This window comes from Ambystoma mexicanum, chromosome 8 (genome assembly GCF_040938575.1).
Source record: "Ambystoma mexicanum isolate Mex_15411 chromosome 8, UKY_AmexF1_1, whole genome shotgun sequence".
NCBI classification, from domain to species: domain Eukaryota; kingdom Metazoa; phylum Chordata; class Amphibia; order Caudata; family Ambystomatidae; genus Ambystoma; species Ambystoma mexicanum.
The window spans coordinates 538948288-538963353 of NC_090929.1; the positions used below are offsets into that span (position 1 = coordinate 538948288).

Here is a 15066-nt window from a genome sequence, read left to right on the forward strand (position 1 = left end):
GAAGTTTCATTCCTGGGATATTTGTATGGTGGAGAGGAAAGGAGCGCGGACACGTAAGCTACGTTCCGCCCCTCCTCTCTGCCATACAAATACTGGAAAATGACTGTGACGTAGGAAACGTGCGTAAAAAGGCCGTACGCAAGGCTTCGACGCATTTTTCATGTGTTATACTGAGTTCAAAATTAGCTCTTACGTGTACGTTCTAATAAGTGATTATCATCCTATTGAATCTGTACAATCAACAATTTCTTCCACTTAATCTGCCAAAACTGCCAACGACTAAATAAAGGTTAGTAAAAGGTTATATAAAAAAAAGAATCTGGACCTTCACATAAAGATGTCCCAGGTGTAAACGTATAAGGGGCTAGATTAAAGAAGCCCTTAGCTGAACTAGGCACAACTGGTGCTTTTCACCCCATTACCAACAAGCACTGGTAATGCCGGCAGTTAATGTTTTTGTGTAAGCATGGGAAAGCCACTTGCCAGGTATAGCCTTAGTGGTATAACAGGCCTTGGTGGTAGCAGGTGCAAAATGGTGCGATACTGGGGCATCTAATAGCAGTGCCTGGCAAATGCCTAATACTTATACAGAAACCAAAACTGTTGGCCTTGCAATGCTTGTTTTTAACATGGCTTCAGAGAAGGACACACACAGTGCTTATAAATTGAGTGGCGGAAGGCAGACTGGTTAAGATATTTTTATTACAGCAGTAGCATGTTTACTGCTCCAATTAAGTAATTTACCCCCAGAAGACTGCTTTGAAAAAAACTCTGGCAGGTACTTCGAGTGCAAAGTTTGATGGTAAGGCTTCCCATGATGAGGTGTTTTGGACGGGGAGGGCAGGACGTGGGTGGGAATTGCCATAGGGATAAGCATGGCCATGGGTAGCATATGGGTGGGCAAATAACCAAACAACACCTATAAGCTTTGTGTCCCGCTTCATATGCCATTTGTCCCTACCTGTACTCTAATGAAATAGTTAAGGCTTTTACATGGCTCTAAGGTGCTAATAGCCCAAACGAAAAATAACCTGTGAACGAAATAACCTATAAACGGAAACACAGCACTCGGGGAAGGCGAAGCATGTTTTGTATGCTGCCGGCATCTGACCTTTGCTCCACCACACGGGCTTTTTAGTGAGGGCGCTATTATGAGGATATCAGAGTGGCACACAGGAGGTACTGGAGGGTCCTTGGGACCATTGTGTGTCCCTTCAAAAGAGCTCTCATTGCCCCAGTGTTCCGGTTGCATGGGAGAAGCTCTAATGAGGCTCTGTGACTGCGCGGGAAACTCCAGTGTTGTTATATTATTCACTGCCCCTTGAATGTGTCGCATACCACTTTAAATGAAATTTGACGCCCCCGTTTGCCCCTCTATCTATTCATTGGGAGATAAGTCCCTGTGGTATCTTTGATTTCCCCATGTAACTGCCCACATTGAGGGGCCCCTGAATAGTACGGTTTTCCTCTGCTCCCAATCTCTTATATTTATTTAATGGAATGAAAGTTTAAATAATGTGGTATTTCACTTTTAATGACTCATTACCATTATCTTGTAGGTACAGCATTGGCCGGGTATGGCGCTTTTGATCGTGTGAGCGGAGGATGCATGGACTGAGATTAGATTGGAAGGTAAGCAATGAGGTGGAATAGTACATACTAAATAACCCAACACTAGACCTTAAACACCCAGACAAGATACTGAAGAATATTAATGCTCTCTAAGACAAATAATTGCCCCTAGGACCAATCAAATCATCTTGGGGGTAACTGGTGGACCATGTCCATTTGTGGAGCTTGCTAGGTGATTTCACCTATTTGGGCATTAAACTAGTAGGGCATGTTGACTACCATATTATTAAAAAGGTGGGAATTGTTAACTAGCGGCAATTTATTTTAACTAGCAAATGATGTTGCTGTTTTATCTCGTAATGAATGCCAGCTAATTGGGCATTTAGAATATTGAGAAATAGGGCAGATTATGTTTTTCTTTTGTTATTTTGTAAAATTGTATTTGTATTGTACACTATTTGTATACAATACAAAGTAAGTGGTCCCTGGTCATTAAAAAGTCACAATTGAAACCCATTACACTTTATAGCAAGTGTGCAGAAAGAAAGACTTTTCCTGGCTACCACCAGTATAGTAACCTTCTAGTTCCATCGTGGAACACAGTACAAGAGACAAGGAGGACACAAACAGGACAATCAAACAACCAACCAGAGCACACATCAAATATCCGCTATATCAGGAGTGGCTTGAGCGAGAGTGTAGACATATAAATCATTGAACTACTCCCAGACCTCCTAATAATCACCAGGTTTCACCCTCCTGCTGTACATTCTTTTTTCATACCTTAACAAGGATACAATGCTTGAGATCCAGCTCTCAGTGTTTGGCTTCCTGTTGGATTTCCATAATTTTAAAATGTCTTTCTTTGCACATGTTAGGGCGCTGTACACCCAACACCAAGCAGGAAAGGATACCAGCATGGATCGAGGTAAATAGCTGAAGATTGCTGTGGCCGGAGACAGAAGTATGGAAGAATCAGCCGATAGTAAGATTCTGTCAAAAACATCACCCCCAGAAACCTGTTACCCATGTACATTTCCATGACATGTGCCCAAGTGAGACCTGAGACCCCACTTCCCGAACAGGACCAGTAAGCATTGAGAGTCGAGCAGGGAACGTTTGTATTGACTTACCAGGGACCAGAATTGGTGCAGAAGGTCTCTCTGCATGGTGTACACAGATTTAGGTCACATTAGTACCTGGCGAGGGACAATGAGATTGCAACATGCAATCTCATTGGCCCTCTCCGGGGCATTACCCGACCGGGAATCCCTCTCCCCATAACGTTCCTTCTGTCCTCGGGGAGGGGGGGGGCGGGAGTGGCAGCCACTCCGCCAATGAGGAGGCTCGGTAATCGCCGCTCCGAGCCACGAAACGGCTGGAGGCCGCCATCTTCCTCCGCCGGTGATCGAGATAAGTGTGTTCCCTCCACCCAGCCCCCCAAACCAAAGAATCCCCTCCCGCCCTCCCAACCCCACTTACCTTCTTTTTTGTCCTTTTTGGGAGTGGACGCACTGGGAACTCTTCTGTCCCCAGCGCATCGACTCCCGATCCGCGACAGGCCATCTTGGAAAGGAAGAAGGGACTACACGTAGTCTCTTCTCTCCCTTACATGACGCCCATTTTCTTTGTTTACATTTTTCCCTATTTTTGAATGGTCGCCATGGAAAGGGAGAAGGGACTACTTGTAGCCCCTTTCCGTGGCCGCCATTTTGTTTGTTTACCTTTTTACATTGATTTTTAATGGCCTCCATGAAAAGGGAAAACAAGCTTCGCTTTCCCTTCCCCGGCAGCCATTTATTTTACATTGCCCCTCGCAAGGGGGGATTACCACTTCAGGTAATGGCCCCCCTGCTTGGGCTTAATGCTTAATTAACTTCTTTTCATGCTACTGCAGATGTTATCCCACATTATTTCAAGGTGGCAATGGATAAACCATTTCCCCAGTTACCCCTAAACCTGTTTACCCCCCCTGCAAAGATAAACACTGTGCAACACAGCTTGTTAATAGTATAACTTTATTGCCCCACAACGAGGCATTAGCACACAATCAGTAAATGTGATCCATCTTGTAAATACAGCTGTTCAAATTATCAACAGTGTATAGGGCTGCTGGAGCGATGGAGTCACCGTTTATTTGGCATTCTAAGGTCAGCAAAGATTCTAACTTTTAGGGCTGTTTACATTCCTTCTTGCATCGTACCCAGTCTCATTTACCCTGTCCTCCAGGATTGATCCAGGATCTAAATGCTTGCCGCAGAAAATCCCAGTGATAATTTCTAAACACGTGGAAACCAAAAAGCTATTCAATGTACTCTTGTGGAGAATTTACCAGCAATATTTTTCTCTTTTCCATTTCTCCCACAAAAAGCTCTAAAAACCTTGTGAATATTTTGTGTTTCCCTCTTGAACAGGGGGTGTTGAATGGCATTAACAATGTATAATATTTTAGGTAGAACCACCATTTTAATTATAGCAGTTTTCCACAGCTAGACATATTCAAGTGGCACTGTGACCATATATTGTAGTTTACCCCTACCATCATGCTTGCAGTGTTTACCAACATCAAATTAGCAATGTCCCTCTAAATAGTCACCAAGTATCTCACTTACCTTTCACACCATTTATTCCACTCCCTGGAAAAGACCTTGAAAAAACAGATCTTGGACAGAGGTAGCACCTTGCTCTTCACCCAGTTCACCTTGTGACCTGACACCGTCCAATTTCTATGAAGAAATGTCATTATGGCGCCCAAGCATTGCTCCGGATTCTCCACCAAGACCAACAGGCCATCAGCAGAAGCCAGTTTCTTTGTTTGTACCACACATTTGAGACTTCCCTAATATCTGTGAATTGGTGAATGGAGAGCAGCAGTGGCTCTAAGTCCACTTTAAATAATTGGGGGGACAACGGGCACCCCTACCTTGTCACCCAACCTAATTTAAAGCCTCTGGCTGCAGTCTATTAGTGCTAGCATGCGCACCAGCATCCAAATAAAGTGATTAAAATAGAGTTGAAAAGAGTTCCCCAAAACTATACTTCTAATGGATTGTGTTCTCCCATGGATTCCTCGTCTTATATTGATATCCTGCTTTGCAGTCTCTGAACTTTTTTAACAAATTATTTGGGAGCTGTGCGGCATCGAGTAGATGTCACTCGATGGTTACCATGCCTACGTCCGGACGTGACATTGAAGACAGTATAAATAGCATGCACTCCGACCATTGCCTCAGTTCAATTATTCCGCATACGCAGCACCCTCTTGGAATGATTCGACTTGCCTAAGTGAATCTCTTGACTAACGTCTTCACCCTGTTTTGAGTAAAATCTCACAATGTTTATGCTGAAGACAGGCTTCAAGAGATGTGCATACTGTGATTCGAAGATGTAGATCACTGATCCACACAGGATTTGTCTCTGGTACCTCTGCAAAGAGCATGAAGTCATCGAGTGCCAATCGATGAACAGCAAGGTCTTGAATGAGAGAAGATCAAAGCTCGCCCCATCTCGGTCGGTTTTAAAGTATTCGTCTTCCACACCTTCGAAGAGAAAATCTTCCGAAGGTAGAAGCTCCAATGGAGACACATCTCCAGAAAGCCCAAGAAACAATCTCAACGTTCTAAATGCTCAAGATCCAAAAGCGATTGCTGTCATTCTTCCTCTTTGTCATGATGGAAGAAGTTGAAGAAATTACGCCATTGTTCCTCGCCCGACATGCGGCAGGTACCTTTCCCAATAAGACTGCTTCTGCGGGCGAGTGGGAAAAGGTCAGAGAAAAGATGGTGGAGGTCTTTTCTAATGCATCCCCTCCTGCTCCCTCACAAGAGTTGAAAAAGGATGTTGAACAAGGGTGGACTGGCCTATAGGGAACTCTATAGATTTCCTGGTAGGCCTCTGCATCCTGGGCCTCTTTTGTGTGGTAATCTATTTTAATTTTGAAATGTTCTCTTAGGAAAAAGGTTCAGCTTTCTGAAACCGTGGAATATGGGGCCACATTAAAAATAATTTCCTGGGCCTCTTTTGGCTCCCAGTCCACCCCTGCTGTTGAACCCGCTGCGTCTTCCAAGACTGACCGGGAATCCAGCAAGATTTCAATCCACGCGCCCAAATGCCAGAGTCTGAAGACCTCAGAGATGTCATCTTGCGTAGCAGTGACAGCATCGACCACAGAGACTTCCTCGAAGCAAAAAGCTTCGGTGACTTCATCCTTGAAGTAGTCAAAGTCGAAGGGCCCTTAGACGTCGACCTCAGAGACGAGTTTTAAACCCAAATCTAAGACGGATTTCTTCAGGTCCTTTGGGTCCATCTTTGAGGAAGATGAGGAGGAAGATGATGCGTACCTTTGGTTATGAGTATTTTGGAACTCCCAATGTTCCAGAAGAGTTGGTCTCGGACCAATCCCTGCTTCAACATCTAGCTACTTGTCTGAAAGAAGCCAGTGGTAAGGATACCCCTCCTAAGGTGGAATTTCACACTCCACCACACACTTGCACCCTAACGGATCAGTTAACCCGAGAGACACTTTGATCTACAACAGACAGGGAGATGGGTGGGACTTAGGTATATGTTGTCACCCCCGTGTCTGTCCTGTTGCAGAGAACTCTGGTCCTGACCTCATGCATAACAGAAGATTGTTGGTGGGGACCCAGGATTGATTCATTATGGTGGGTTTAGCCTGCACCAATCACTGGGGCCCCTTTGGCTTTAAAAGATAGGTGAACCCCTCACTTAGCAGATCATCAGCAGACTTCCAAAGGAGTAAGAAGAAGGACTCATTTGGACTTGAGCTGAAGGTACAGTCTACCTTACATCTTATGTCAGTGAAGCAAGGCCAGGAGTTCCAAGAGGGAAGCAAGATTGCTCCCCTAAACATCTCAGAGGGAACAGAGGGAGATACCAGACTCAGAGGACCCGTCCAGCAGCTCCAGAACCCATACCCAGCCAGCACACAGCGTGCCCTGCTAGTTTCTGCCACCAAGCTTCCTAGGTTGGAAGTGTGCTTTGTAAGGACACGAGCCCTGCAAAGAAGCTGTAGGAGTGCCACACAAGCATCATCCAGCGTCCATCTTTTAAGGACATTTTCGCGCCAGTCAAGTCCTCGAACCGCCTCCGGCTGCACTGCTGACTGTTGTCACGCCACATGCACATGAGCCATCTGAGCTGCCTCGACCAGCATTCCAGAGCCGCCAACCACCACACAAACAGCGATTCTTGGCCCTGAGCCGCTGTGTCGGACAGCCTGCAGACGTCCTTCCAGCCTTGCTTGTCGAACTGCCTGCCGCCTGGTACCCGCAGCTGTCTCCCGCCACTAACTCTGTCCCAAGGGATATGAAGTGCCCTGGAACCGCCTCGATGCTGTCGAGCACCAAGAACTTCTTCAGCACCAGGTACATTGTGGTTCTGCCCTCCTGGTTCTTCTCTGAAGGCCCCTAGAGACAGTTACGACCCTTTGCCCCCTTGGTGCTGAAACCAAATCATCTTGAACAGTAAGACTGATTACTTTACCAACTACCCTCTTGTCAGTATCCAGAGTGCATCCCTTTCCTTCATGAATCTGTCTGTCCTCTGTGTTCCTTTCAGGGTGGTTTGTATTTTGTAGTGTGCTAGAAATGTCTGTTGTAGGAATAATAAAGTAGATATTTTTATACAACCTTGACTGGACAGTCACTTTTATGATTGGGTAATAATTGTATTTTCACTGTGTTGCAACTAACCAACAATCCACGACCTTGCGGAGGAAAGCCTGCCTTTCTGTCCTTGTTACCAAAATTGGACAAGGGGGTCTTATAATTCACCTGTATTCCAATCTGTTCGGATCCCTTCTGGTGTACTAGCGGTATGGGGTTGATTGATGGTTTAGAAACCGATATTCATCCCTGGACCACTGGTGCCCTGTAAGTTGATTTGTCACAGTACATTTTCTACACAAGTAGAGGGGCACCCCACCTTTCTTGTATTCATATTTGGACACCAGGAAGAGGAAGAATACACTCCTGGACCTCTGTTTGGAGTGCAGTCCATTCCAGAGTCCTCAGCCCTAGAGGTGAACTATGTGAACCTGCTGGCTGCACTGGAACCAGGGCCTTGTTCACTGAAGGTGAAGGAGCCCCTGTGCAAGCCCAGCTCCATGGAGGGAAGTAAAACTGAAGGACTAACCTTGTCGAGGATACCCTGGTAATGGAATCACAGCAACTGCAGAACTAAAGAAGTCATCCCTGGATCTCCCTGTATCTCCAAACTGAATCAACGCTGGTTTAGGAAACTTTGACAGTGTCAAAACTGCTGCACGGGTGCAGCCTGATTCCTCACCAACCTCAACACCCAAACGTCTCGACATCCCTGGCGGCAAAGCTCCCACGAATCTGCATCGGATGCTGGCTTAGACTTCGATCAGCCACAAATCGACACCATTAATGATCATTATCTCCTTTGAACTGCAAGCTGAAGTCGCTGCAGTGCCCTGATGCCTTGTTGAGTCAGCTGAGCCCACTCAACACCAAAGGCAAGTCTCTGCTTCACAATCACTGAGTGATACCGACCTGATACTGCCCTCTATTCCCAGCGTCTTCAACTGGCAAGCCAATGCCACTGCTGAACAGTACTACATGATTGGGACGTGTTGTCACCGCTTCATGACTCAACCCCGATCCGGCACTGAAAGCATCTAGACTCCTTGTTCAACACCAAAAAGCCTGGCTCAATGCCGTTGAGCCGCAAAGAAAAACATAAGGGAATGTGAATATGCTCTGGCCTCTTGGTCCACCTTTTGGGACCATAGTGACTTTTAAGCTGACCTTCTACTCTGACGTTTGTCTGACCAGTTCCAGAGGCCACAATTGAGTGCCTCAACACCACTGTTCATCAACCCAACAGGTTGAATGTTCTGTGTTTCTTTACATAGGTGAGTTTTTGCTTGTGTTTTAGTTATTATTTGTATTTTGTATTGTTTAATTAAAAATGCTATATTTGTATAGAACCTTGATTGGACATTCTTTTATTTTTAACTATTGTACTTAAGTTGTTTGTGTTGGTACTGTTATCACATCACACACCTCTTGAAGATATACCTGACCTTGGTATGCACTACCAAAAGCGGCAAAGGTGGTATACCTTTTGGACGGCACCTGTTTCATCTGTACAATTAGGGTTGCTGCTTGTTGATTAGTAGTAGTGCAGGGCTGAGTAGGAGGTTTAACCACCTCTCATACCTGCTCTCCTACAGCACGTTGCCATTTCACCACAAACACCTTTCCTTGGATTATTATATCTGCATTTAGCAGTGGGATAGGTCTATAATTTGCATATTCTGCATTGTTCTTTTTTAGCTAACAGATTAAACTGATTAAAGCCTTTTCCGTTGGCTCTGATTACGGATTCATTAAATGATCAGGTAACAAAGGGGTCAGGGTGGGTGCCAAATACCTATAAAATTCATTTGGAAAACCAACTGTCACCAGTGTTTTCCTCCCCCTTCATCAATTCAACTGCCATTTTGATTTCCACCTTGCAGAGCCACACATCTAATTGTACTCTGTCTGTGGGCCCTAACCTTAGGAGGTCAAGGTTGTAGAAGGTTACAAGATCCATCTGCAGTGGGATAGACTGATAAAGCTTCTTAGCAAATTCTAATAAGAATTCCATCACCTGTCAATAACTACCTCACCTGTTCTCGAGGCTGATACCTTCAATTCATTAAAGAGCTTTCACTGGACCATAACTCTTTACCTCAGATCACTGAAGAACATCAATCTTTTGTACCCACATGTTTAAGGTTTCTTTCATTCCTAATACTCAATTGCTTCACCTGAAAGTATTAAAACGTAACAGTCATCTGCCAAGGTGTCCTAATTTCATGTGGCTTCGGACAGATGCTCAGTAAATCCCCTCCATTGCCAAGATTTTTTAACTGAGCTCTTTAGTGGGTCCAAGAGAGTTTCCTTTTGAGAAATATGATAGGGGAACTCCTCTCAGCTCCCTCCATTATTCCAGACATGTTGATGTTATTACACTGAGAGAAATGTTCCTCGTCAGACATTTTCTGATTGGCTTGGCCATGCTAAAGAGTCAGTGATTGTATTTCCTTGGAGAGGGCAGCCAGAGGCCTCCCCTTTAGAAATCTCACCCTCTAGTTCAGAGGTAAGCGTGGCCAAGCTGCCCTCTCAGGTCTAATTATTTCAGCGTAGTACTTCTGGTCTCCTCTTTCATAAACTTTTTTTTCTTCATTTGGATGTGCCAAACAGTTATCTTTCCTGTATTCCTCCTCTGCTCTGTGCTCCATTTGTTCATTTTGGTGGGCTGGGTAGTGCCCTTTATCCACTAATGTGGTTGTAGGTCCACTACCGAAGTAAACATTCAAACTTGCCAGATATATATATCAAAGTTCTCAGGAGGATTGGGGGTGAGGCAGGAGCACAGCTGTCCTGCTGCCATTCTTGGGGCTAACAGTTATCGAATCCCATGATTATTATTTTTTTAAAAGAGATCATGATGTATGTTAAATAAGTTTGCTTTTCCCAAAAGCAGAGACCGTGGCAAACTTCTCTGATGAGATGAAAGACCAGAATGGTTTGAAGATGAATGGGTGTCTGGACCCTTCATTCTCAGCAAGCCGTCGGCCAAAGACCGCGGTGTGGAAGATCCCAAGCAATGATACCCGGAGAGAGAACTTCAGCAAGTCTGCCCCAGGACCATCCTCCGACCAACTGGTAAGGCCTCCTTTGATTCCATTTTCATTTTTATGAATCTTTTTTTTTTCAAATGTTTTGCAGGCCACATTCATACACTATGTTGACTTCCTGTCCACTAGGCATCTCCTAGCACTTGCAGACTTGGCAAGGGTTGACTGGGGCTGTTGTGCAGACCAAGCTTATCAATTCCCTCGCCTCCCAACACATTTCTAGATAGTTCTCTAGCTTTCCTGAACCAGGTCTCTGAAAACCTACAATTCCAGTAACATTAAAACCATCAATCAGGGCATGTGAAACTCTATGGCCTATTCCAGGTGTAGGCTCTAACCATGCGTGCCTCAAAAATATGTAGGAAAAGTAGTAGCTTCACCCTTCAGGTCGCCTGTTAGCTTAAATATATTGGGTCCAAAGGCCGCAATCTGGTGACACCTGGGCTGTGACAGATTACATTTCAGTATGAAAGACTATGTAAAGACAGATCAAGTGGTACAGAACCGTATTTATTTCATGATCCGTACTATAATGTATTCACTGTTGTTCATGGAACAGAAAGATTCACTGTTATTTTCGTTCATCCAAACTGCGCATTCAGTATTTGTTTGTTAATCGTGGCGCATCCTTCAGATAATCAATGGCTGGTCTATTAAATCGGTGTAACATAATTTTAAACAATACGACCTGTTGGCCTTTTGTGACGGAGGAGTTAAATGTTCAGTTAATGCATACATTGTAGCCCTTTATAGGCTGGCTCCTGAATCCCATAGCATGTATTCTCAGGGCACTGTGCTTGCATTCTTGGGTGCATTTACCCTTCAAGCTCAAAAAGGGGGAACCCGAGTAATAGTGTAACTGAGGGCCTCCCCAATGCAACTCTCCCCCATAATAGACTCTATGTATGTGCCTCCACTTTGATTGGTGTTGGGGACTCCTCTGCTGTATTGATAAAGGAATCAGAAACATGTCACTGAGTGTACACTCCATATTGTGTAGCAAAGTACAATTAATGAACTACACTGGAACATAGGGGCTACAAGAAAGCATGGTGCACACACTCAAGGCTTGCTAATATGCCATGCAACAAATCACTATGATGCATCACTTTTACCCAACCAACACAATTGCAAGGTATAACACTCTGGTGACAACAATGTGTTCCCAAATCTTGCGCCACATAGACACACACATTACTCACCAATGAAAGAAAGGGATGTTTGGACTTTGGGTCTCTGTGTCTCTGTGGGACTTTCTCCAAACGCTAGCACTCTGGGTGATGTCCCTGTCTCTAGGCAACTGTCTCCCATGCCCTCTTATCAAGTTGACTCGCTGACTGTGCAAACTTTGATGTTTCTTTCCCAATGACACCCGATGGTGAGGCCAATTATCCACAGTGCTATTCCTGTTATGCATACTGTGGAAACTCAGATGTTCCTTCCTGTGCACATATCATAGCGGACTCCCTGCAGATGGAGGTGGCTTCCCGCCCCACGTTATTGGCCTACGCCCTGGGGTCCCAAAGCCAATGCACCCTCAGTAGACCTACGTTTACACCACAGAACCAAAGAGAGTTATTCCCCTACGGTCCCACATTTTGCATGACATGATGCCACATATGGTCTTTCCAATGTCTCTTTGTATCACACAGAGGGGACATATGTATTATATGATACTCAGTTCCTTCACTGCAGTCCCTTTGAGAGCCTATGCCATCCTAGAACTCCAGGCAAACCAAATGCCCACCTGTTCAAGTTTTAGGCAATGCTGTCCAGGCATTGTCCCCTTAGTGGGAAGACAGCTTAAGACTTCCCATTGAGAAGACCATATCTGAGGTCTTTATCTCTGTTCCCTCATAGACAAATGGCTAATCTACAACAATGTGGACTCGCTGAACCACTTACACAATGCCCACTCACTCTCTCACTTTGGCCCATAACAGTGCCCAGCCAAACATATTTGTTCTGATCTCAATTTCTCGGGCATGGATCACATCACTCTAAGAACAATGCACCGCATCTGTCACACACACTCTGAGGATAAATATATTAGCTCCTCCCTTTCAGGCTTTCGACCCCCACAGTGGCATTGTATAGGGCAGGGGTCTGCAACCTGTGGCTCTCCAGATGTATTGGACTACAACTCTGAAGGATATGGAGAGAAATAGTTTGCAGACGTCTGGTCGTGGAGTAAAGGGGCAGTCATGCTCTCCTTCCCCTGACATTCACCTCACACTGCACGTTCAGCTACATATCAACCCTTAAAAATGTGTCCCCACAGGCCATAAAGCAATAGGCACTATTTTCTCATTTATTTATTGTAATTCTTGATAACGCACCAAATCGCCCAAAGGCCTCACGGCGCACAGAAAACAAACGAGACAGTAACATGAACAAGAAAATTGAGATGCAGAAATCAGAAGAGACCGTTAGCAAAACTAGGGAGAGTTGAAGAGATGGGTCTTAAGATTTTTTTTTAAATGGATCAGTGAGGAGGAGCTCTTAAGGTGAAGATGAAGAGTGTTCCAAAGAGCAGGGGTCGCGACACTGAAGATGATTTTGCCAAATTTGACTGAGCGAAAGCGTGGCTTAGTAAGCATGGCTTGCTCAGAGGACCTGAGTGAGCGACCAGGGACATAGCGATGAATACACTGGGTCAGATAGATGGGTGCAGAGTCAGTCAAACATTTGAATGTGAGAGTGAATATCTTGAAGGATACCCTATGCTTGACGGACAGCCAGTGCAGTTTTTTCCTGGCTTCAGTGATAGGAGAATGCCTGGGTAAACCAAGCACTGCTCAGATTGCGCCGTTTTGGGTTGTCTAGAGAGCGGCAATATTAACAGCAGACGTGCCCGCTAGAAGACTATTGCAGCACTATAACCTGGAATTAACAAGGGCAGATGCAAGAAGAGACATATTGCTGCCAGAGAGAAAAGGGTGCATTGCACAGAGTTGCTTGTTAATCCAGCTACAGGTTGCCCTGGTTTTAGTGACATGCAAGTGCATTGGGAGCTCCGCATCAATGGTGACGCCAAGAGTCTTAACGCTTCGTGCCACTGGAATAGATACATTAGCAATAGTATATGAGTCGTATTCCTTCGGAAGATTTTTTAACATGTGGCTTGATCCTGCAATGAGGAGCTCAGTTTTATCAGCGTTCAGAGCCGTGAAATTCTGACTCATCCATGAGTGGATGATAGAATAGATGGTGGAGATGGCGTTGGAGTCTGTGGGATAGGAGCCAGATAGTTCAAGGATGACCTGGGTGTCGTCAGCGTAGTTGGTATACAGAACACCCAGGTCGTCAAGCATAAGAAGCAAGGGGAGAATATAGATGTTAAACAGGGTGAGCAGAGAGGGTATAGAGGTAGCATTTTGGATGACCACGCAAGCATTGCGAGCACCAAGAAAGGAGACTAGCCATTGTGTGGTGAGATTTGAGCAGCCGACAAAGGATTGTAGCCTAGTTGCCAAGAGAGCATTGTCGACCAAGTCGAACGCGGCTGAGATATCTAACAACATCAGAAGTGCAGGATGGCCACGATCGATGATGGATCCAAGATTTGATTTTAAATCAAGCATGGCAGTTTCAGTGCCGTGACAGGCATGATAACCAGACTGACGAGGCCCAAGGATGGCATTATCATCAATGAATTTCTGTAACTGAAGATAAGCGACTCGGTCCATGACCTTCAAGAGGAAGGGCACGTTGTTGATAGGACGATAGTGTGTAGCAAGAAGGGGGTCAAGATTGGCTTTCTTGAGCAGGGGCATGATCCATGCCTCCTTGAGGTTAGTTGGTACTTGGCCCTCTATAAAGGACTGATTGATCAGCTTAGTGATCCAAGGACTAATGGTATCAAGACATTGTACCAGCAACCTGGAAGGACAGGCATCGCCTTTACAAGAGGTGGGCTTCATTTTCCGGATGATAGCAGTTACTTCAGATACCGTGCGGGGGGTAAAAGAAAAATAAGGTTTCGTAGTAGCAAAGTTGGAAGTTGTCCCTTGGGACGAAAGAGGGGAAGAATCAATAGATGCACTACTGGATGAGTGGTCATGGGTCGTCTTTGATGACAAAGGTTGTTCAGGTAGGTGAACAAGTGTAGGATCAAGAGGAGGAGACAGAGGGATGACAGATACATTGGTAGTGGTCGAAGTACTGGCTTCAAGATGTGAAGCAATTTTTGCAGAGAAGGCATCATGGATGGTTTGACACCAGGCGTCATCCTGTGGTGCCTGCCCCGTAGTACGAGTGTTCGAGTTAAATTCTTGAAGGATAGAAAAAAGTTCCTTGGATCTGGATTTGGCTTGTTGAATATGATTGCTGTAATAGGCGGCTTTAGCCTTAATCACAGCAGATTTGAATGTTTTTACTGAGCTTTTATAAGCGGCGAGCAAATCTGGAGAGGGAAGTTTTCACCATGCACGTTCAGCTGGTGAGGGGAGGGGAGGGAACATTCAGGAGGGGTTTGGGGAGGCTGGTTAAGTGCTGGGGGGCAGCGGGCAAGCACTAGGTGAGGCCTGGTTGCAAGTGCTATGGGGGATGGGGAGAGGGTGAGTAAAAGGAGGGGGATGACCCAACTCAGTAGTTAGGTCAGGAAGGGGTGCCTGAAGGCAAGTGCAGGGTGCTGAGGCAGACTGGCCGAGGGGGGCCTGGCCACTGTATGACCCAGAAGGGACCAGGCAACAAGTTGTATAAATGGGGGGGGGATTAGCAAGGAAGGGGCAGAGGGAAGGAGGAGGAGAAGAGGACAGTCTTGTGAAGCTTCCGGAACTTAAAGAGATCTGACTCAAGTCGGATAGGGGCAGGGA

At 45.5% G+C, this 15066-nt stretch overlaps 1 protein-coding gene across 2 annotated transcripts in view; it reads left to right on the plus strand.

Annotated features, from left to right (window-relative positions):
• CCDC27 (coiled-coil domain containing 27) overlaps positions 1–15066 on the plus strand; it is a 617891-nt gene that overhangs the window by 88982 nt on the left and 513843 nt on the right. Inside the window, exons 2-4 of one of the 2 annotated variants that reach the window (XM_069610244.1) lie at positions 1560–1632; positions 2451–2500; positions 10093–10277. In XM_069610244.1, coding sequence (XP_069466345.1) covers positions 2491–2500; positions 10093–10277 — 195 coding nt within the window. In that variant the 5' untranslated portion in view covers positions 1560–1632; positions 2451–2490. Of the gene's footprint in view, positions 1–1559; positions 1633–2450; positions 2558–10092; positions 10278–15066 lie in introns of both variants that reach the window. The other variant, XM_069610243.1, reaches the window with a different exon arrangement.